The sequence below is a fragment of the Capra hircus genome, chromosome 2 (genome assembly GCF_001704415.2).
Source record: "Capra hircus breed San Clemente chromosome 2, ASM170441v1, whole genome shotgun sequence".
Classification (NCBI taxonomy): domain Eukaryota; kingdom Metazoa; phylum Chordata; class Mammalia; order Artiodactyla; family Bovidae; genus Capra; species Capra hircus.
Window position 1 is genome coordinate 17,380,313 of NC_030809.1, and position 24,913 is coordinate 17,405,225.

The 24,913-nt window shown below is 42.0% G+C and overlaps 1 protein-coding gene across 2 annotated transcripts; it reads right to left on the minus strand.

Annotated features, from left to right (window-relative positions):
• Positions 206-24,705, minus strand: LOC102175070 (nuclear autoantigen Sp-100). 2 transcript variants are annotated; one of them, XM_005676664.3, is made up of 12 exons: positions 24,567-24,705; positions 14,699-14,861; positions 13,436-13,604; positions 11,255-11,329; positions 9,827-9,889; positions 7,068-7,217; positions 5,037-5,183; positions 3,975-4,058; positions 3,315-3,470; positions 2,336-2,425; positions 1,089-1,139; positions 206-463 (listed from the first exon to the last, which is right to left on the minus strand). In XM_005676664.3, exons 1-12 carry the CDS (start codon positions 24,596-24,598, stop codon positions 369-371), a joined length of 1,275 nt encoding a protein of 424 aa, XP_005676721.2. In that variant the 5' UTR covers positions 24,599-24,705; the 3' UTR covers positions 206-368. The 2 variants fall into 2 exon arrangements, with proteins under 2 accessions (XP_005676721.2, XP_017913933.1); XM_018058444.1 differs by having other exon boundaries at positions 14,699-14,739; positions 24,567-24,703.

A 24,913-nucleotide genomic window follows, 5' to 3' on the forward strand; every position in this document is an offset into this window, starting at 1 on the left:
CCTGTGCCATATTTTTAAAATGTATTCAGTATCTGGCTATAGTATGATCTTCATAACTTGATCTTTAAGTATCCAGAATTATTTTAAAAGTTAGAAGCTTTAAAAATGATTATGGGACTCCCTTCCTCCCTCAATAAAACCTGATAAATTGCTAAAAAAAAAAAGCAATATATAATTACACTATATAATTTCAATACACAAAATATAATTTCATCAATAGGATTTATCTTATTAAATATGAGTTCACAAATTTCTTGCCTTATTCCATTTTTAAAACCACTGAAGGGAGTTCCAGGATGAACAGGACACAAGGTCTTCAAAACAGTGGCTTTTCACTCCTGACCTGCTGCAGGCCAAGGCTGAACATCCTAATCTTTACTTGACTCATTTCTTAGGGCTGAACTAGATGTTGCCTGAGGCTCTCCTTCATTGCTGAAGTCTGAAGAGTCACTACAGCGTGTCCCTGCAGAAAGAAATAAAAGTCCTCTTCAATCTCAGTCTGTGTCCCAGGACCAATCCAGCGTGGAATTCTTTAACAGGAAATTTGGAAAAGGGAAGCTTGTCTAAGAGGGTTAAGGATAATTCTCCCGCCAGGCCACCCCGTGGCTCCGTCTGATCTGGTGGTGAAGGTTGCTCCAGGAACCACCCCCACGGCTGGGAGTGGCCACGACTTTGCTATGGAAGGCACTCCCTTTGGTCACTAGCTTTTACCCTTTCCTCTTGTCTGCACATATTAATGCTCCTGCTTTCACTCTGTCTCTTATCCAGAGAGACCATGGAAGCAACATTTTCAACATCAGAGGCTCCATCAGCTGGGCCCTCAGTGAGCACCCCTCCAACCTGGGAACTGCTTTATCCTTTTATGTGAGTGAAGAATAAACTTGTATTGCACTGCGACACTGAACTTCTTGAGGCCTACCTGTTTCATCAACTAGCTCAGCTCATCTAATTTAAAATGAATAATATGAACTATTGAAAACACCTAGAAATGTATCATTTTATTTTCAAGGGTATAGCCAAAAAGCTAAATGAAGCTTTTGTATCCAAAAAAGGTATTTGTTACATCAAGAACTTTTAATTGTTCTTACATCTTTTCCTACTTCTCCTGCGAATCGATGTGTTTCCAATATCTGTAGGATCTAGGAAGCAAAGGAAAATAAAATCAGTAATCTGTAACTAAAAGAGTAGTAGATCTCGTGATTACTCACATCGTAGACAGGACATGGGCTATAAAGATGCAGTGATGGCCATTTCTGTTTCTCCCCATCTAAAGGAAAGTGATCACTACCAAATGGAATGAAGATCCCTTATCCATTAGCCCTGATTGCAAAATCAAATAAGTTTCGAAAACCAACATTTTTTTTTCCATAGGCTTGCAGCTAACTAATTTGCCAATGAATCTGGACTTCAGCTGCCAGGAGTCCAATAAAATATCACAATTGATGTGAATTCACACAATTTGCTACAGGAACACTAATATGGTGTATTTAATCATGGGGTTCTATACTGGGATGTTTTTGTAACATAGAGGGTGTATACCACACTGTCCTTCTAAAATAGTAAAACATTGCTATTTTATATCCGGCTGTAAAGATTTTGTTTTAATGTTTTATTTAATTTTTTTGGAGTCTAGTTGCTTTACAATGTTATGTTAAAGATTTTGAATAAAGGACTGCAAATGTTTGCTAAGAATCCAAGTCGTTGGTTTTGCATCTTCTGGTAACTTTCTCTATGTGATGTGTAGAAGATCCTTAAATGTTTATGTGCTGGAGTCTCCTCGACTGGGAAATGAGGGAACCAGTTTTCTGAACTACCTTTTACAATAGGTTGTTGTAAACATAAAAGGATATTTTATTGGAGAAAATATTTTCAAATATTATATAAGACCAATGCCATGTTGGGGGGTCATCTGCCAAAAGCTATAAATGAAATTTGATGGTAATAACCAGAAGCTTTTGCTTCTGTCAATACTTGGGGAGCATGACCAGAAACTTCTGAGTTTTGAATAGACGGGTAATGAATCAAGGAAAGGCAGACTCCTTCACTTTGCCCTCTGCAAACAGCAGGTGGGCAGAGGCAGAGATCACCATGTAACCTAATACTTCGTGGGGGAATACATCTGAGAACCTGCAGTAAAATGACAGTGCCATTCAACTAGAGCCATTTTGTTCATCTGAAGTTATAACGGTTTCTTTGCAATTTTCAGAATAGTCACAGGAGTAAATGCAGAGAATGGGCTCTGAAGGGTCACTGAACTATTGGCTGTGGAGTGTGCTCAGAGTAAATTGCACTAGAAAACTCCTGATGTCTGGAGCCCAGGGATGGCAGTCCTTACCTTCATCAGGGCCACTTCTCAGAGCTGAGCTCTGTGTTCCCCAGGGCACCTCGTCCTCGCTGGACTCTAAAGAGTCTTCATTCAGTATCACTGCAGAATGGAGAAAATGTCCCTTGAAGTTCTCAGCGTGTGACAAAGGGACCAATATAGGAAAAAACCTGGGAAGCTCTGAAAACCAAGGCCTAGAATGTGCCTTGATCAGACCATCATCATCTGTCTTTCATATTCATATGATCTGCAGGCCTGCATTTTATCCCTATACATTGCCTGCCCCAAGAAAACTTTACTCCCAGGGGGCTTCACTGCTTTGTATTGGCCCTTTATCATCTTCTTCTTCTTTTAAATATTAAGCTGTGCTAGGTCTTCATTGCAGCTTGCAGAATCTTTAGGTGAGGTTTGCGAACTCTTAGCTGTGGCATGTGGGATCTAGCTCCCTGACCAAGGATTGTACCCAGTCCCCCTGCATTGGGATCGTGGAGTCTTAGCCACTGGACCATTAGGGAAGTCCCAGCCCTTCATCTTCTTATATCACAGTCTGTCTTTCTTCCTGGCCCATTATAGATTTGTTGTTGCTGTTTTGGTATCTATGTCTGTATATATTTTTAGCGTTGCTTCTCTTCCAGGGCAGTCTTGGAGAGACCAAGTCTGGTCTTGAAGAAGGCAGATCTCCCACTTGGCTATTCCAGCCAGACTACTTAAACAGACTCCTTTCCCGCCCCCCGCACCCATCCCCCTCCCGCCATCTAAAACTCCCTGCAATGTTTATTTGACAAGAAATAAAAATTCTGTGGTTTTTGAGTCCTTGACTTCTTCAGGTTTATTTCAATAACTAGCCTAACTGATGAATACAAAAGCTAAATATGAACCATCTTAAATTAGAGCAAGTTTATATTTTACTTTGAAGGGTATAGCAAAGAATTAGAATGGGTCATTTAACAATGCTCCTTTACAACAGTGGTGAGATTTTATTTGCTCTTACCTCTTTGCCAAACCCTTTTTCTGGGTGTGGTTGTTTTTCTCAAATTCCTGGGCTCTATCTTAATCGGGGTACATTGGCTTTCCACATGGCTCAGTGGTAAAGTATCCGCCTGCCAAGGAGGACACTCGGGTTCGATCCCTCGGTCAGGAAGATCCCCTGGAGGAGGAAACAGCAACCCACTCCAATATTCTTGCCTGGGAAATCCCATGGACAGAGGAGCCTGCCAGGCTTCAATCCATCAGGTCTCAAAGAGTCAGACACGACTTGTAACTAAACAACACGGTCTCTATCAAGGAAGAGGAAGAAACAGTCATCTGTTCCCCAAAGTCTTATAATTTCTATGAAAACATGCAAGGCAGATGGGCTTGCAATGGAAACAATTTTCTTTTTTTCATTAGGTTTTAGTTGTTTACAATGTTGTGATAGTTTCTGCTATACAGGGAAGTGAATCAGCTATATGTATACACATATCCTCTTCTTCTTGAACCTCCCTCCCCCCCTCCCACTATCCCACCCCTCTAGGTCACCACGAAGCACTGAGCTGAGTTCCCTTGCTATACAGCAGCTTCCCACTAGCTGTCCAGTTCACAGGCAGCAGGGTATCCATGTAGGTCTCCTGCAGATTCCTGCAGCCCTGGCCTTGCTCTCCCCCTTCCTTACCAGCCGCCCTTCTTGGTGTTGGTGTGAAGGGTTCTGGGAACTCGTCTCCGTCACTGGATTCTGCAGAGTCCTCACTGCTGATCACTGCACAGAGGAACAAACCCCCTTAGGATCTCAGGTGGAACCCACGCAGCAGGAAACTCCAGAATGAGAGCACCGGGGAGACCTAGAAGCTAAGTTAATTCAAGGTACGTGGTCTGTGCTTGAATGTGGGTGAGCTGCAGGTAACTCCCGGTCCTGCATGAACGGTGATGACGCTCACACGCAGAGGGCGGCTCCGCCCATCCTGCCCACACTCCCCTCCCCCACCCTCCTGCTACCCCGCCCCCCCCCCCCCCCCCCCCCCCCCCCCCCCCCCCCCGCCACACACACACCCTAGATCTACCTCTGACCCCTCTACTCCATTCTACCTCTTTCTTTCATTCTCATGTTACCTCTTCACTTTCCTCCTGGCTTTGCCCATTTTCCCTACTTACACCTCTCTTTCTGGGAACTGTATCTCTTCATGCCTCGCTCTGTCTTCATTTTTTTCCTTTTCCATCTCCTCTCATGAATATCTTGGTTCTCTGATCTTTCCTTTTTCTTTATCTTCTGCCCCCCTACTTTCCTCTCTTACTTTGGAAATAGTCTCCTGGTCATCGGACTTCCCTGGTCTCAGACGGTAAAGCGTCTGTCTACAATGCGGGAGACCCGGGTTCGATCCCTGGGTTGGGAAAATCCCCTGGAGAAGGAAATGGCGATCCACTCCAGGACTACTGCCTGGAAAATCCCATGGACAGAGGAGCCTGGTAGTTTACAGCCCATGCGGTCGCGAAGAGTCGGACACCACTGAGCGACTTCACTTCACTTCACTTCCTGGTCATTAATACTTATAACCCACCATCTTCTGATATTTTTCTGGTCCCTGGGGAACCTCTTCCGCTAAACTCACAGCAGAGTGCTGGTTCCCTGCCCTTCCTTCCTCTGCCCAAGGCCACCTGGACTGGCTGGCTGGACCCTGATGCCCCAGCCTCCTGCCTGGTTCCCTTGATCCCATCTCCACATTCTTTCTGTCAGCCTTACCTATTATGTCAGACACCTGGTTATAGTCAGTCCTTGCTTGGGCTTGCAGTTGAACTTCTGAGTTAAAAAATGGCTTTTCCTTCTTTATATCCACTAGATGGATAGAACAGGAATTGATTTGTAGTCCCTGGCTGGATGGCTCTGCTCCTGGATCAAATTTTAATGAATGAAGAATTTTAATTTGTCTCCCCCCAAAGGAGTGAGCACCATTCACTAGCATTAAGAAGTCTTCTCCCATGTAATCCCACTGCTGGGGGTGGGGGGATCCAACCCACCCTTCTCCTTCCTGCTGCTCACTCTGTCCCTTCCTGTGTGTGCGCGCGCGTGTGTGTTTTAAAACCTTATTTCAACATATTTATACTTAGAGAAATATACTCATATCGCTTAATAGAATGCAATTTAACTTGGCCTATACCATCCGAACCAAAAAACTTGGTACATGGTTTGCTTAAAAAAGAAAGAAAACAAATTTGCAATCTGATTTATTTTTATCAATTACAAATGTGTATAAAAGATCCTCTGTCAAATTCTGCTAAAACAAAGAGCATGAACCTTGACAAATTAAACTTTGCTTTGTATCTGAAAAATAGAATATATTGAACTGAAAAGGTTTGTAAAATTGGTGCAACAAAACATTGTTGTAATGTTTCAAGGCCAGGTCACAAAGTTCAACAACTGATGGACGTTGACAAGGGTGAGGTGATCCTCTGTGTACGTATGAAAATATAAAAGCTATCTGATCTAGTTAATATTACAGATAGATCCCAAATCTACTCAAACCAAGATTCAGATAATGTCTTAAATCTGAATAAACACTATCAGTCCAGTTCTTCTGCTGAGATCAAAAAGTCTACACAGTAGCTGTTTTTCTGATTTGTGCAAAAAAAGAAAATGAAGGTTCTTCCCCCAGCTTTTCAGTCTAGAGCTGAAACTACAAGAAAGGTGTTCCTTCCATTGTCTATGTTCCTGGGATGACATGGGATGACTCAAGCTTAAATCTGAACTAGCACTCATATACAAAAGAGTCCCTGAAGTTTAAGACCACTTGGTTAAAGCGTCTGCCTCCAATGCGGGAGACCTGGGTTCGATCCCTGGGTTGGGAAGATCCCCTGGAGAAGGAAATGGCAACCCACTCCAGTATTCTTGCCTGGAGAATCCCCTGGACGGAGGAGCCTCGTAGGCTCCAGTCCATGGGTCGCAAAGAGTCGGACACGACTGAGCGACTTCACCTTCACCTTAGACTTTAGAAGTGACTCTAGAGGAACAAAGGAAGGGACAGGGAATCCACAAAATCTCTTCCCCAAACTGATTCCATGTCTTCCTTTGTTCCTTCCTCAGCTCTGGGCTTTGTGCTTTTGTCTTTCCTTTCCTGGGGAGAATCTTATTTTTGTCTGAGGGGTTACAGGGCCATTTGGACCACTGAGAACCTTATCTTTCTCAGTGGTGTTAGGAACAGCCCCTGTGCCTCCATTCTGATGACTGCCTCCTCAAGCGGGACAGCGTCTCCCTTTCTCTCCTTCCTCTCTGCTTGGCCCACGTTGCCCTTTACTCATCCTCTCTCTGTGGAGCTCTCTTTTGGTGCCTCCCCCATTTTTCCCCTATTTTTTTAGTATTCATTTTTCTTTGTGTTTTTATTTATGCATGCTCTTTTCTCTACATTTTAAGTCAGTGTCCCACAGGGCCCAGCAGGGTCTAGAGTTGAGGCAAAGAAGGTGCCTAGAATGAGATGGTCCTCACACCTCATAGGAAAGGGTCTCCCTGCCTTATCTGAGGCCTGACCCTGCTGTCCTCTACCTAGTTGCTCAGCTGATCCACTCTCTATTATACTTCCTACCTTCTCCTATTTGCATCTTAATTATTGACACGACTGATGTATGCCTCTTCTATACCAATTTTGTCTTTCTACGTTTTCTTCATCTCAAGCATTCTAATCATCACCAAAGGCTTCACCTGTGCCGTTGTCCAAAACACCAAGTCCCTCCACTTGCCTGTTCCCCTCCACACTCGTCAAACCCAGTCAGTCAGTCTTACCTGCTGGTTCAGACTCTTGGGCACATTGTCCATTTGCTTGTTGGCTTTCTAGAGCACCATTTTGGTCGCTGGTTCTATCTTTCATCTTCGCATTCATCTGCTCTGTTTCACTGAGGTGATCCGAGAGCCCATTTTCATTTGGGGTCATACCTAAATCATGTTTTGATTCATCAAATTTTTTTTTCCTCCCACATCCATCAGCATTCAACAGGAAAATACAAAGCACTCCAAGTTTTTAGAGCAGAGGATATTTAATCCAGGAGTTGGCTACACAGCTGACGGAAGAGCACAGAAGACCAAGGGGAAGAACGTGACAACATAAAGAAGAGTCAGCAGGAAGCTACGAGAGGGATAGAGGAGGTCACGGGCTGAGGTCACTGGGCAGGCAGAGGCTGGACCATGATTTGCCTGCTTTGTGGAAGGTGCAGTCAAGGCTGAGATGCGGCTGCTGCCAGGATTGCGGCTGGAGGCAGTGATGGAGAAACACCTGGCTGCTCCCTTACTCCCACTCTCATGCCAGAGTCTGCATGTTAGGAACCCAGCAGGGAGTCAGCAGCAAGGGGAGCTGACAAGCAAGTCCGCAGGGGCCAGTGGCCAGAGACAGAGGGCCGAGCAGAGCAGGGGAGGGGAAGGACTGTATCCCCGGGCAAACCACCCAGGACCAGCACACATGCCCTTCCTCCATGGCAACCATCTCTGGTCCTCACTGATTCCATCAACCCCTCCCACTCTGTTCCTGCCGGCCTCAATAATGTATGAACACATAGACATAATTTTTCAGTGCAATTTGACTTTTTCATTTAGTGCTACTTTTGTAAACTAATTAATTAATGTAAAACGTGATTTTAAATTATTTCCCAAAGTTTTAATATAGACTGTGGGCCCTGGTGCCTATTCTGTGCCACATCCTCAGGACTGGGAGCCTCCCCTGGGGATGTGAGACACAGCCCTCCTCTCACCTGGGCATGTCAACCCTTCTTGTTGGGTAAGACTCTTGGACACACCTATTGGTGACTTGCTGTGTATCAGTTGGGTCCTAGGTTGAAGTTTTTCTCATTATATTCCTTACTCCCCATCATCAAGATGCTCTGGGATTTCATTTCCTGGCACACTTTGCGTTTTAGAAGACTTCATTGCTTCCTCCCTCCACACCCGATACACATACACACACACACACACACACACACACACACACACACAATCCCTTCTCTTCTGCTCAATACTTGTCACAATTCCATCCACTTACCCCTTCTAGTCCCACCAGCTGCACTAGTAGATGAACAGCTAAGAGTATGGTTTCATGCAGGTTGTGTTTTTTTATATTCTTAAATGTTAACTTTTGAATAAATGTCACTTTGTAATAAATGTATAACTTTTTAATAAATGTATAACTATGCTTTCAGTAATCACTTGAAAAGTTTTTTTTTCTTTTATAAAAATGTAATAATAACTTAGAACATCCTTCCTTAAATAATCTATCCCAACTGGAAGCTATATAATAAGGGCTTTCCACAGTGTGAGAAGTTCCCTGAGACTCTTCTACATGACTAATTTTCAAAGGAAACTCATGGAAGAAAGATATGAAATTTATTATAGTCTCGTGTGCTCTATGGGTGGGGAGACTGTGCCTATCAAGTTATCTTTCTGGGTCAGGAGTAGGTGTTGCTGTTATCACTGGAATGGTCACTGTAATGGTTAAAAGCTTGGTCTTTGGCACCAGACACAAACAATGATGATGATTAAATGCAGTAATAATAACAAATGCATGGATACACTGACGCAGCCTCAGGCAAGCTTGTCTGACCTAACTTGCTTAAAATCCATCACCCTCTGAAGTAGCTACTATTAGAGACAGTGAAACTGAGGAACCATGGGTGACTACTACCCCAATATCTCAAAGCAGAATCTGAAGCCAGGCCGTGGGCCCTTGAATTCCTGCTGGGACACTGCACACAGCAGTGCTCGATTCTGATTCTCAGCTGGGTTAACTTGCACAAATAACCTAACTTTCTAAGCTGGTTCTTTCTTGTCTGAAAACTAAGGATGTTATATACTTCATTTTGGGATTTTTGAGACAGTTAAATAAACTATTGTCTGTATCACTATTTGGAATATTGTGACTGATCTGAAAAACAAAATCATTATGATTAACGTCGTAAATTGATATTAATCTTATTAGTTTAGTATCATTATTAACAGTGTTATGGATTAATGGAGGTCAAGTGTTGTAAACAGTGGTTACTGGTTGTTAAAATACCAAAACGTTTTTCTCGGAGGCCTGTCTGGTGTTTGGAGGGCAGCTCCTGGTCTCTGTCCCAGGTATGATGGGAGAGGGTTTGTATGGGAGTCATGTGGTGTCCATGGTCCATGTGAGGGACTAGCAGGGGATCACCCATCACCTGCTTCTCCCTCCCCTCGCCCCGTCACTCTGGTTGTAGCACTGGCCTCTGACATCAAAGCACTGAGGTCACTGCCAGACCAAGCAGGACAGAGCAGAACACTGCAAAGCCGGGTGACTAGGCCAAATGTCCAGGCCCAGAGCCTTCAGGGATTGGCAGCAAGTGTGTTTAAGGAATGGAAGGAGTGACCCTTCCAGGCAACTCAGAGAACTAAGACTCTGTTGTCTAAATCGTTGGAGAAAATGCAGATACAAAGACTGACAATTCTGCGCAGTCAGTAACACAAAGAAGCAGGCTCATAGCACATCCCCAAACGAGACATGACAGCGAAAGATCACACAACAGTCTCCAGGAACAGACCATCATCAGACAAGGGGACTGCCTGGGAAGAGGTCGGGCTGGAATGAAAGTCTCCGCCAGTTCCTAGGGGGCAGAAAGGAAAAGTCTATTTCAGAAACTGGAGTATTAGCTATGCTATTCTTCCCTTATCCCTTTTTAGTCTTGATAAAAATGAAGTTGAAGATTGGTGGCTCAGACAGTAAAGCATCTGCCTGCAACGTGGGAGGCCTGTGTTTGATCCCTGGGTCAGGAAGATCCCCTGGAGAGGGAAATGGCAACCCACTCCAGTACTCTTGCCTAGAAAATTCCATGGGCTGAGGAGCCTGATAGGCTACAGTCTATGGGGTTGCAAAGAGTCTGACATAACTGAGTGACTTCACTTTCTTTCTTTTTCTTTCTTCTCCAGATGTCTAGATGGAGACCATCTGGACCACCTGGGAAATTCCAGCTAACAGGCGTGTCAGGTCCTAGAGACTGGGATCAGCTTCACCTCTGGTTGAAAGTGCCTCAGACAGGCCATCTCCTCATGTGGCCTCCACCAGCCATTCAGTGACCAGCAGTGGTTTATCTTGACGCCTACAGCCAGAGTGAACCTGCCTTGGTCCCCAGAGCTATCCGTGACTGGTGAGCTTCCTGCAAAGTCCTGGAGCCTCCTCGCCACCCTCTCTTCCTCCACTCCCTCCCTGTACAGGACCGGTTTAATCTGTTCTGTTCGCCTCTCCATGAGGATTCAATGTCCCATTCTCCTCCACTTTCCCCAGCCCTTGTATTCTTTTTTTCTGTATCTTTCCATCTTTAAGTATTTCCCTATCTCCCAGGTCGTACTAGTGGTAAAAAAATAAAAAACAAGAAAACCCACTGGCCAGTGCAGGAGACATGAGACTTGGGTTCAATCCTTGGATCGAGAAGATCCCCTGGGGTAGGAAATAGCTGCCTATTTATTCTCCCCTTTCTCTCCAACACCCACATCCACTCCTCCGCATCTCTACCGCTTCCTTGCCTCTGAATCTATATGACTACCTTTTTCCTTGAATATTCTGCTCTTGAACAACCTCGCCCACATTTAAATCAGTCCTTTCTTCTGCTAGCTTGAAGGGCCTTCTCTTTGGCATTGACCTTGGGCCCATAGTGCTTAGCCCATCACACCTTCACATTGATCTTCTCCTATAGGATTCTTTCCAAATCACAATGACTTCCAGGCAGTCCTTCTGTTAAAATCTGGCTACTGACACCCTGGGTTCCTCTTTCTTTGTCTTGGTATTTGGGGCAACAGCCTCTTGTCACAGCCAGTCCTCGAGGACTCAGCCTCTGGTTAGATGCTCATACAAACACCCCTCCCTGCCTTCTCCATGGTCCTTCAACATTTCTTCCCTGATTCCCAACCTTCGCTCAGGACTCAGGCCTCCACCTCCCCTTCTCCTGTTCCTCTTTGCGCTTGGTCTCAATCACCTTGCTCAAGGCTCAGTTGGATGGCAGGCCTCTTTTGTCCGTTACTTTCTTCGTAATTAATTTTCTCTTGGATCACTGAAGAGAGGGAGAGAGAAGACAGTTAGAGATCTCCACTAGAGACCAGGAACATCATCTCAGAATTGCACATTTAGAAATTTCCTTTCTTGGGTAGCTCAGAGATTAGTGGATCCCAACCTTCATGATAAAGTTCCCCCATCATCCTTGGGCAGAAAAAAGAAAGCTCAGCAAGGGAGCAATTATGTTCTCTGCACAGAAATGAGCCGCTTGAATGTAAGGATAAAAGAGTCGTGGGAACATCCTGAGGCTGTCGGTCATATATAATAAACGTCACACCATGAGGACGACACATGTTTCCATAACTAAGGGAAGTGAAATGTGTGTATTGAACTGTTCAAACTGTAAGAAAGAAACAGATTTCCTCTGGAAAAGGGCCAGGATCCTAGAGAGATCTGTGTGTATAAAAGAGAAAGCCCAAAAGCTTTACACATGGTGCTAGATAAGAGGAAAGGTGGGTTCATTGGGTCCTGGGGGATGAGTGGATTGCAAGGAGACAAACCAGAAGATGTGGGAGGAACTCTAGACACCTCCCTGGGGTGCCCCAGATCCCAGGACACAAGAAGGACACTCTGAAGCTGCAAGCAGGGAATGCCTGTTATAGCACTGCAGGATGTCCCCATGACTCCCGGACCAGGGACCCGTGAGACTGCTAGCAAGAACCAGGACGCCAGCCCAGAGCCCCTGCATGCAGAAGGTGAAAAGTGAAAGTGAAGTCGCTCAGTCTTTGCAACCCCATGGACTGTAGCCTACCAGGTTTCTCAGTCCATGGGATTTTCTAGGCAAGAATATTGGAGTGGGTTGCCATTTCCTTCTTCGGGAGCTCTTCCTGTCCCAGGGATTGAACCTGGCTCTCACATTGGAGGCAGATGCTTTTACCGTCTGAGCCAGGTGACCTGGCAAATGTTGGAAGAAGGAAGTAAACCAGGGATCCCAGAGAGTAGGTTTCTGCTGTGAATCTGGGGAAGGGATGGTAAGCCTGGGCTGCCCCAGGGCTGATGGCAGGGGCTCCTCCTGGGGCAATGCCTATCTCTACTGTCACATTGCTTTAGATTTAAGACCTTTCAAGATCTTTTTTCCAACACGCCCCTCTTGAGTCAGCTCCCACAGCCTGCTTCTCGCTCTGAGTGACACCACTCGACCATGTCCTTTTCCAGAAACTCTAGAACCCTTCTCACTCTGCGCCTGTTCCCATAGCACCCTCTCTCCTCGGTTTAGAGCATCATTTTTCCTGTGAAATCTCTATCACTCTTGGGAAGTCTTATTTGAGACCAAATTTTTCGTGTGAAGTCAAAACAAAAATTCTTGGAAGGACATCTTCCTTACATAGTACCAGGTATAAGCAGTGCTTTCTCAGGAAAAAGTGGTGAACCAAAGTTTTAGTTTTGTGTAGCATCAAAAACAGACTGGTAGAGCAGTAGGTTTTGTGGTATTTAAGCAATGTTTGTTTTACCCCTTTGTGGAGAAAGTTAAATAAAACCATTTCTCCTTAAGGGCAAATTTGAACTTGAGTTAACGTTCAGTTAAGTACTTTGAAAATCTGATGAAGGTGAACTCTTGTCTGTGTTACTAGGCCAATCCTGGGTTTAAGGTTAAAAAAATGACATGTGACTGGTAAATTGTGTGTAGACTGGATGGGACTATCTATGGACTATTCTTGGGTCTTCCTTCAGAGCGACGACTCTTGTCTCTCATGGGGTCCCTGAAAGTTATAACTATAGAGTTGTTGAATTTTTGATGCTCATAGACATGGTGCTGCTACTCCAGGATGGATCCTGCACAGCTAAGCTTAAACTGGGTAGTAGTCAACTGTGTGGACTGCTGTGTAGACCACTGCTGGCCTGTCATTTGTCCTTCTGTCTAAATAGGATGGCACTGTGGCTCTGGTCCTCCTGTGAGTCTAAGTGCCTAGCTAAGCAGACCTCCAGGTGGGTGTTGTACCATAGCCATTATAACATGAGCTCTGAGAAGACAGGGTATGTGTGTTTTTCTACCTGTTATATCCCCACTGCTCAGCACTAATTATGACATGTGATGGGAGCTCATTATATACTTGTTGACCAAAATTAACCTTGAACATCAAAAGGCAGATAATAAGATAATTACCATTTTCGAAGCTTTTATAAATGTGATTTAAATCAGGATATTCCTGCATGTTGACCTCACTGAACAAAGCTTCCAGAAGCGATGGGTTAAATGTCTTCTCCAGCTCACTGAGAACATTGTACACCACTCTTGGTACAGGGACCAGGTTTCTACAAGAATCTTGACAGTCCTTAAAAGCAATGAATGGGAAAAATAGAAATACAGACTTCCACATTACAAGAGAGCCCTAGAAAGAGATTTCAAGTTAATTATTCCAATTTCCATAAATAGGTATCTTTTCACATAAAGGTTTAGAATTTCTCTTTATTTCTATGGCTACTAAGTGAAACAATAAATCCTCTCTTCTTAAAACTATCCACTTGTGAATCTGATCTCCTCACCCCCATATACATTGTATGTAAGAAGGCCCAATTCTGAAGACTAAAAGTGGGTTCAAAGCTAATGAATACATAGCTCTCTAAGAGCCTGGGCAACTCTTAGAGGAATGGACTTGGCAGGGGATGAGCCACTATTCTGTTGACTGGACAGCTCCTGCTCCTGCACCAATCCTGACTTGGCCTGGAAGAGCTCAAGGAAGCAGGGGACACTGCTCCATTTTGTGAACTTGGCCACAGGGAAAGCATATTTGTAGGTCAAACTGAAGACTTGCATCTCTGTAACTCCAGAAACACCTATTGCTAAAATTAACACAAATTCCTAGACTCAAAAATACCAGAAAAAAAGAAAACTGAAAACTGTTGGAGAAAGAATAGCCTGCATCTACTCCCAAATTTGCTCTAACATGACATTGTCTCAGGGGGTTTTAATGTTTTCAGATCTAACTATTTAAATTGATATTCATTGAAAAGAGATGCTCTGTCAATTATGATTTTTATCAAATCAATAAATTAAATTTATTCATCAGTTCATTGACATTAATTTAATTTATGCTGTATTGTGTGCATTCCTACAAGGTAGTAAATATCTACAGAGAACACCCACTTCAGATCCAGCCCGTCTCCAGTGTTATTCACCCTGACTCCTGTGTTCACTACGAGTACCACCCCTTCAGTTAGAGATAGGACTGCCTCCAGTGATGCCTGTTTCTGCTCTCTCTTCCCTTTCTGCCTTTTAGGATCACTTGCATCACTACTTGGAAATGTCCTCCTCTCACTGGAGACTCTTCAGATGGCTAGTTATACCCTGATATTTGGGTCCAGGATGTGAAAGTTAACCTAGTTTCAGGCCAGCTTACCAGATTGTGATGTAATAAACTTCACTTACTTCATACATTTTACTGGTGATGAGTTCGTTGTCACGGAGGCCTTCAAAGAAAGGAAATGTCTTTTTTATTGCACTTGAAATCTGTACCTTGTGTCTTTTGAAGTGCCTGAATACAGTCTCAAAGAAGAGCCTGTTGTCTATGTTCTGATTTTCCAAAGACATCCTAGGGAGGAAGGATACCATTTGAAAATAGTCATCCAGATTATGAGATGCTTACGGAACCTGTAAGATTTTGCATATAAAGGCCAGGTTGCAAAGAACAAACCCATGTAAGATAACTCGTCCTGAGCAGAGATCAGTTACATATATATCACATACCTGGTACACTATCTTAATAAATTTTTTTTAATTGTAACAAAACCCAAATAGAGTAAACAAAAAAGTGAAAAACAATGAAATAAAAATTTAACCTTGAAAATGCTTCTTTATTAACTAAGAGAAAATCAACCACAGAAAAATAGAAAAGAGTATCTCCTCTCTGCATATAGCTGTTAAGAGAAACACCATCCTGCAGATGACCAACTGGCCCATGAAAGGCTGCTCAACATCGCTAATTATTAGAGAAATGCAAATCAAAACTATAATGAGGTACCTCCTTACACTGGTCAGGGTGGCCACTGTTAAAAAAAGTCTACAAATAACAAATGCTGAAGAGAAAAGGTAAACTTTCTACACTGTTGGTGGGAATGTAAGTTGGTGCAACCACTATGGAAAACAACATGGAGGTTTCTTAAAAAACTAAAAACAGAGTTGTTACATGATCCAGCAATCCCTGGTCATACCCAGACATAACCACAATTCAAAAAGATACATGCACCCCATGTGCACAGCAGCACTATTCACAACAGCCAAGGTATGGAAAAATCCTGGATGTCCATCAACAGAGGGATAAAGAAGATGGGATACTTATATACAATGGAATACTACTTAGTCATGAAAAGAATGACATAATGCCATTTGCAGCAGCATGGATGGACTTAGAGACGATCATATTAAATGAAGTAGAAAGAGAAAGACAAGCATCATATGATATCACTTATATGTAAAATCTAAAATATGGCATAAATGAACTTATTTACAAAACAGAAGCAGATTCACAGACATAGAAAACAGACTTGTAGTTGCCAAGGGGAAGGAGGGTTGGGGGAAGGATTGATTGAGAGTTTTGGATTAGCAGATGCAAACTGTTACATATAGAATGGATAAACAAAAAGGTCCTACTGTGTAGAACATGGAACTGTATTCAATATCCTGTGATAAATCATAATAGAAGAGAATAAAGAATATATATATATGTAATGTAATCATGACCACAACATTGTAAATAAACTATTCCTCAATTAAGATATTTTTTAAATTATAAAAAAAGAGAAATTTCATCCTGTGTTATAAACTGGTTCATAAATGATAAGATGTTTTGATAATAAAATAATGAGGTATAAATTGGGAATTTCACAAGAATATCAATCATTTCTCCTGGGACTTCTGCTGCTGCTGCTGCTAAGTCACTTCAGTCGTGTCCGACTCTGTGTGACCCCATAGATGGGAGCCCACCAGGCTCCCCCGTCCCTGGGATTCTACTATGAGCTAATATAAATTTCTCTGTACTATTGTTATATGAAGTGAATGTTTTTAGACATCTCAATTTTATTTACTTATTCATTTAACTTTCTGAATGTTGAGTTGCTTTTTTTTAATTTTAATTTTTACTTTATTTTACTTTACAATACTGTATTGGTTTTGCCATACCTTGACATGAATCCACTGCAGTTGTACATGCGTTCCCAAACATGAACCCCCCTCCCACCTCCCTCCCCATAACATCTCTCTGGGTCATCCCCATGCACCAGCCCCAAGCATCCTGTACCCTGCATCGGACATAGACTGGCGATTCGTTTCTTACATGATAGTATACATATTTCAATGCCATTCTCCCAAATCATCCCACCCTCTCCCTCTGAGTCCAAAAGTCTGCTCTACACATCTGTGTCTCTTTTGCTGTCTTGCATACAGGGTCATCATTGCCATCTTTCTAAATTCCATATATATGTGTTAGTATACTGTATTGGTGTTTTTCTTTCTGGCTTACTTCACTCTGTATAATCAGCTCCAGTTTCATCCATCTCATTAGAACTGATTCAAATGTATTCTTTTTAATGGATGAGTAACACTCCATTGTGTATATGTACCACAGCTTTCTTATCCATTCATCTGCTGATGGACATCTAGGTTGTTTCCATGTCCTGGCTATTATAAACAGTGCTGCGATGAACATTGGGGTACATGTGTCTCTTTCAATTCTGGTTTCCTCGGTGTGTATGCCCAGCAGTGGGATTGCTGGGTCATAAGGCAGTTCTATTTGCAATTTTTTAAGGAATCTCCACACTGTTCTCCATAGTGGCTGTACTAGTTTGCATTCCCACCAACAGTGTAGGAGGGTTCCCTTTTCTCCACACCCTCTCCAGCATTTATTGCTTGCAGACTTTTGGATCGCAGACATTCTGACTGCTGTGAAGTGGTACCTCACTGTGGTTTTGATTTGCATTTCTCTAATAATGAGTGATGTTGAGCATCTTTTCATGTGTTTGTTAGCCATCCGTATAGACATCTCAATTTTAAAAATAGCAGTTCTTTCCTTCAAAACTTAATTTTAAACCTGAGTCTATAATGTGGTTCTTAGTTGTTATAGAGGTCTGATATTTATGTTTAATTAACATTTCACATTTTTAAATGTTATGAAGAACCATTTTAAATGTTAGCTTTCTTACTCAAATCAAAAGAGAATTATTGTCACTTACTAGAACCCAAAATCATCAGGGAAAAGTAATGTCACATTACTGTGTTGAATTTTTCATGAGAAAATTTCTACTTAAAGATCTCAGATTGAAGAGAAACACTTATCCTCTCTTTTATTAAGCCCCCACTAAAATGTCAATGAAGGGGTTGGATTCACAATGACAAGGAGAATGGCAGGAGGCAATGAACAGATGAGAGATTTCTACCAGAATCTGTAAGATGGAAAGTGGCCAGAGGATTGCTAATCACTGTTGAAGGTGGAGTATGCTCCCAGAGGTCAGGAAAGCAGCCAGTATGTCCTGCAGAACCCTGGAGGGCAGTGGACATCACAAGGGAGACATGGTGTGGAAAACTGATGTATTATTTGAAAAATGAGGAAGAAAACAGCACATCCTATACCTCTCGGCTTGCATCCTGAGCACTTGTACCCAGACAGCCTCTCAGAGGGAAATAGCACTGTCCTTTCTGTCCCCATATGTTAAATTTATCTGTTACTTGACTTCATATACATGAAAATAATACATCACATGTGCTTTGTGTCTGGCTTTGGCTCATCATCCATATTGTTGGATGAATAGAAGTTTGTTCCTCTTATTGTTGAGGATATTTTATTGTGTGGCTCTAGCACAATCTGTTCATTCACTTTCCTTCTGAAAGACATTTTGAGTTGATTCCAGTCTGGAACTAGAATGAATAAAGCTGTTGTTCTATAAAGCTACTGTACAGATCTTTTGGTGGCAAGTTGTTTTCATTTCTTTTGGGTCAATGATTAGGAGTGAAATGGTTGGGTCATTGTATAAGAGTATGTTTAATCATTAAAAAAAAAACTACCAAACTGTTTTTTAAATGTCTGTTAGAAATGGCCTTTTTAATTTAGACATCCTAGTATGTGTGATGTGGTATCTCATTTCAGTATTAATTTCTATTTAAAATGACTAATAATGTTGAGCACATATTCATATGGTTAGCAAATCATTGGCAATTTATACATCTTCCTTTGTGGAGTGGCAAAGCCTTTGGCCCATTATCCATTTATATTACTGGGTGTCTTCCACTTATTCATGTATAGGAATTTGTTATATGTTATGGGTAGAAGTGTTTCAGCTGATCTATGTATTGCGAACATTTTCTCCCAAGTTTGTGGCTTGAATTTCATTCTCTTAACCATGTCTTCTGATGCAGATAAAGTTTTGATTTTTATGATCCAGTCTATCTCTGTGTGTGTGTGTGTGTGGTTAGTAACTTACATGTACTATCTAAGAAATTTCTGCCTACCCCAAGTTAATAAAAATTCAGAAAGCAATTTACAGCATAAGCATGGGTCTGTTTCTGGATTTTTTTCTATTCTAGACCGTTTCTAGATTTCTATTCTATATCATTGACCTGTATGAGGATCAAGAAGCAACAGTTAGAACTGGACGTGGAACAATGGATTGGTTCCAAATCGGGAAAGGAGTACATCCAGGCTGTATATTGTCACCCTGCTTATTTAATTTATATGCAGAATACATCATGTGAAATCCTGGGCTGGATGAAGCACAAGCTGGACTTGCGAATTCTGGGAGAAAACTCAGTAACTTCAGATATGCAGATGACACTACCCTTATGGCAGAAAACAAAGAGGAACTAAAGAGCCTCTTGATGAGGGTGAAAGAGGAGAGTGAAAAAGCTGGCTTAAAACTCAACATTCAAAAAACAAAGATCATGGCATCTGGTCCCATCACTTCATGGCAAATAGATGGGGAAACATGGAAACAGTGGCAGACTTTATATTTTGGGGGCTCCAAAATCACTGCAGATGGTGACTACAGCCATGAAATTAAAAGATGCTTGCTCCTTGGAAGAAAAACTATGATCAACGTAGACAGCATATTAAAAAGCAGAGACATTACTTTGCCAACAAAGATCCATCTAGTCAAAGCTATGGTTTTTTCCAGTAGCCATGTATGGATGTGATAATTGGACTATAAAGAAAGCTGAGTGCAGAAGAATTGATGCTTTTGAACTGTGGTGTTGGAGAAGACTCTCGAGTCCTTGGGCCTGCAAGGAGATCAAACCAGTCAATCCTGAAGGAAATCAGTACTAAATATTCATTGGAAGGACTCATGCTGAAGCTCTAATACTTTGGCCACCTGATGCAAAGAGCCAACTCACAGGAAAATACTCTGATGATGGGAAAGACTGAAGGCAAAAGAATAAGGGGGCAGTAGAGAATGAGATGGTTAGATAGCATTACCGACTCAGTGGACAGGATGAATTTGAGCAAACTCTGGAAGACAGTGAAGGATAGAGGAGCTTGGCATGCTGAAACCCATGGGGTCACAGAGAACTGGACACCACTTAGCAACAGAACAGCAATAGCTATAAAATAGGTAACTCGCGAGGATATAACCCACAGCAGCATAGTGACCACAGATAACAATACTGTATTGCATATTTGACAGTTGCTAGGAGAGTAGAACTTAAACGTTCCCATCACAATAAAAAATTTTGTGACTAAGCATAGTGGTGAATATCAACTAGACTTACTGTGATGATCATTTTGCGATATATACAAATGTATACAAAATATTCAGTCTTTATGTTGTACACCTGGAACTAATATAATAATACATGTCAATTTTACCTCAACTAAAAATGAAGTTAAAGATCTTGAGAGGGGAAGATTAGATTATTCCGGATTATTTAGATCAGCCCAGAATATTCACAGGAATCTTTATAAGGATAAGAAGAGGGCAGAAAAGTTAGTCAGAAGAAGATTTGGTAACGCTATGTTGCTGGACTTGAAGATGGAAGAAGGAGCTCTGAGCCAACGAATGCAGGGAGCCTCTAGAAGCTAAAAAAGGCAGGAAAAAGAGTCCCTCCTAGAGTCTGAGGTAGAGCCACATAATTATAAAGGTGAAAAATCTCTAATATTCTTAATATTTAAGTGAATAAAAATGAAAAGTACTTAAGAGCATATACAATATAGTCTTTCATTAAAAATGAGAACACAAATTATATATTTAGGAAAATGAATTATATATGTAAATCCATAGAAGATCTTAAAGTTATACCCACAACTCTAAAAGGACTGGAGTTGAAAGCTTCAATAACTGTTCTCTGTATCTATGTGTTTGTTTTTGTTCGATTTGGTTTGTTCATTTATTTTGTGTTTTTTTCATGTTTTTTTTAATATCCCACATATGAATGAAATCATACGGTATTTGTGTTTCTCCATCTGACTTGTTTCACTTGGCATAACATGCTCAAAGTCCATCCATGTTGTCATGGATGGCAAAGTTTTGTCCTTTTATGACTGAATAGTATTCCATTGTATATGTATGATACATCTTTATGCATTTATTTATTAATGGGAACTTGGTTGGTTTCATATCTTGACTGTTGTAAATAATGCTTCAGTGAACACATGATGTGGTTAATATTACTTTTAAAATGTATTTTTTAATTTTTCAGATAAATAAATGCATTTGGAATAGCTGGACTATATGATAATTCAATTCTTAATTTTTAAAGGAGTCTTAATACTGTTTTCCATAGTGACTGCACCAGTTTATATTCTTATCAACAGTGTAGTGTTCCCTTTTATCTACATCCTCTCTACTCTTATTTCTTGCCTATTCAATAACAGTCACTCTAACAGGTGTGAGTCGATATCTCATTGTAGTTTTGATTTGCATTTCCCCAATGATTAGTGATTTTGAACATTTTTGTATGTATGTCTGTTGGTGATCTTTATGCCCTCTTTAGAAAAAATATCTATTTAGTTTTCTGGCCAATTTCTAATCAGGTTGTTTTTGTTGTATGATTGTATGAGTCCTTTATGCAGTTCACCCCTTATTAGATATATGATTTGCAAATATTTTCTCCATTTGACAGACTCATTTTCATTTTGTTGATGGCTTCCTTGCTGTGCAGAAACTTTTTAGTTTGATATAGCCCCATTTGTTTATTTTTGCTTTTGTTTCCCTTGCCTGAGGGAACATATCCAGAAAGGTAATGTTAAAACCAATGTCAAAAAGTGTACTGCCTCTTTTGTCCTAGAAGTTGCAGGCTTTCTGGTCTTGCATTCAAGTCTTTAACCCACTTTGGTTTTTGTGTATGGTGTGAGATCGTGGAATTTATTCCAGGAATGCAAGAATGGTTCAATATCCACAAATCAATTCAAGTGATACATCATGTTAACAAAATGAGAGATAAAAAAGCATATGATTATCTGAATAGACACAGAAAAGCATTTGAGAAGACAACACCCAATTGTGACAAAAATTCTCAATAGAATGTGTATAAAAGGAATCTTCCTCAACATAATAAAGGCTATGCATGTCAAACCCACAGCTAATATATTCAAAGGTGAAAAACTGAAAGCTAGCCCTCTAAGATTAGGAACGAGATAAGGATGCCCCCTCTTGCGGCTCTTACTCAACGTAGTATTGGAAATCATAGCTAGATTGATTAAGTAAGAAAAGGAGACAAAAGTCCTCCAAATTGGAAAGGAAGAAGTAAAACCATCACTATTTGCATATGACATAGTTTTATATATAGAAACCCTAAAGACATCACCAAAAAAAGACTGGAAATAAGCAAATACAGTAAAGTTGCAGGGCATAAAATCAACACACAAAAATCTGTTGTATTTCTGTACACTAACAATGAGCTAGTAGAAAGAGAAATTAAGAAAACAATCCCATTTGTATCCAACAAAAACAGCGAAATAGCTGGGAATAAAGGTAACAAAAGGGGTAGAAGACCTGTACACTGAAAACGATAAGACACTGCTGAAAGTGAAGACAGACAGATATTTTGTGTTTGATTACCTAAGGTAATCCACAGATTTCAGTGCAATCCCTGTCAAAATCCCAATCGCATTTTTTATAGAAATAGAACAAAAATCCTAAACTTCATGTGGAACCACAGAAGATCCAGAAGAGTCAAAGTAATCCTGAGAAAAAGAGCAAAGCTGGAGATATTACAAGCCCTGATTTCAAATCTATTGCAAAGCCATAGTAATCAAACCAGCAGAAAAACAGACACATATATCAATGGCATAGAATTGAGAAGCCAGAAATAAACCCACACATATATGGACAACTAAGACTATGCCAAAGCCTTTGACTGTGTGGATCACAATAAACTGCAGAAAATTCTGAAACAGACGGGAATACCAGACCACCTGACCTGCCTCTTGAGAAACCTGTATGCAGGTCAGGAAGCAACAGTTAGACCTGGACATGGAACAATAGACTGGTTCCAAATAGGAAAACAAGTACATCACTGTCACTCTGCTTATTTAACTTCTATGCAGAGTACATCATGAGAAACGCTGGGCTGGAAGAATCACAAGCTGGGATCAAGATTGCTGGGAGAAATATCAAGAACCTCAGATATGCAGATGACACCACCCTTACAGCAGAAAGTGAAGAAGAACTAAAAAGCCTCTTGATGAAAGTGAAAGAAGAGAGTGAAAAAGTTGGCTTAAAGCTCAACATTCAGAAAACGAAGATCATGGCATCTGGTCCCATCACTTCATGGCAAATAGATGGGGAAACAGTGGAAACAGTGTCAACAGTGTCAGACTTTATTTTTTGGGGCTCCAAGATCACTGCAGATGGTGATTGCAGCCATGAAATTAAAAGACGCTTACTCCTTGGAAGGAAAGTTATGACCAACCTAGGTAGCATATTAAAAAGCAGAGATACTACTTTGCCAACAAAGGTCCGTCTAGTCAAGGCTATGGTTTTTCCTGTGGTCATATACGGATGTGAGAGTTGGACTGTGAAGAAAGCTGAGCACCGAAGAATTGATGCTTTTGAACTGTGGTGTTGGAGAAGACTCTTGAGAGTCCCTTGGACTGCAAGGAGATCCAACCAGTCCATCCTAAAGGAGATCAGTCCTGGGTGTTCACTGGAAGGACTGATGTTGAAGCTGAAACTCTAGTACTTTGGCCACCTCATGTGAAGAGTTGACTCACTGGGAAAGACCCTGCTGCTGGGAGGGATTGGGGGCAGGAGGAGAAGGGGACGACAGAGGATGACATGGCTGGATGGCATCACCGACTCGATGGACATGAGTTTGGGTGGACTCTGGGAGTTGGTGATGGACAGGGAGGCCTGGCGTGCTGCGATTCATGGAGTCGCAAAGAGTCGGACACGACTGAGCAACTGGACTGAACTGAACTTGCAATACAGGATCAAAGAACATATAGTGGAGGAAGTATAGCTGCTATAATAAATAGTGTTGGGAAAACTGGACAGACACATGCAAAAGAATGTGTCTTGAATGAGACTTTCCCCCTCTATATTCTTCCCATATTGTTTGAAACTTTATGAATCAGAATGTACAAAGTATTTCTTTTGTATTAAAAGAACAGAAAATTAAATAGATGAAGCAATGTTATTTCTGAACTGATTACTAAAGATAGGATTTTCCTTGTAGAGGAAACCTAGTCCAGAACAGAATATCAAAGCAAAAATAAAAACACTCAGCCTGGGCTAGCCTTGTGCAGTCTTGCGTATTTCTCTTCCTTTTACTTTCTTTGCTCAAGATTGCTGGAGGACGATCCCAGGCCCCCAGTCAGAGGTGGGAATAGCATCAAAGCTGATGGAGACCCCTGTCCACAAGACAGGCATGGGACCACACCATCCAGAGCTTCAAAATAAGTCAGGTGTTTACCCTGAATTTCGTGTTTTCTAAACTACCTTCTTTGAAATAACCTATGTCAAGGTAGAGATGACCTGAGAGAAACAAGAGTGCTACAGGGTCACAAGAAAATAAAATCTTCCTGCAAAGGCTCATAAAGGACAAGGCACCTTCAGGCAGACCGGCCAGCGGAGCCATAGCTGCAAAACAAGCAGTCATGTGTGTTGTGGCAGCAGGACTCAACCGGCAGGCGCCCTGAGGCTGCAGTTTGAAATCCCATCTCCTCGTCACACATTCCTGGCCAGCCTTATATGGTAAGCAAAGGTTCCCCTACACCAGGTGGAAAGCAAAGGTTCGGTGCAGAGTCCAAAGACAGCACTGAACAGCAGTGTGGCCACAGGGAAAGGCAGAAGGAAGGGGGAGAAAGACTGACCTGGTGCTGAGCTCTCTGCCCTCTCCAGCCATTTTCCCGCCCAGAGAAGCTGCCAGAGCCCTGAGCGCCGAGCAGGAAGTCAGCTCTGGGTCTCATCAAGGGCCCTGAGCGCGGAGCAGGAAGTCAGCTCTGGGTCTCATCAAGGGCCCTGAGTGCCGAGCAGGAAGTCAGCTCTGGGTCTCATCAAGGGCTAGCGGCTCCACCCATGGGGGGGGAAAAGAGAAGAGAAAGTACTTGTCAGTGAGCTGTGCTGGGCAGACACCGGCTTCCTCCCTCCACCCGCAGCTCCCTGGTGCTTCCAGCCATCAAGACATGTGGTCCCAGGGATGCAAGACAAGGAGTGACAC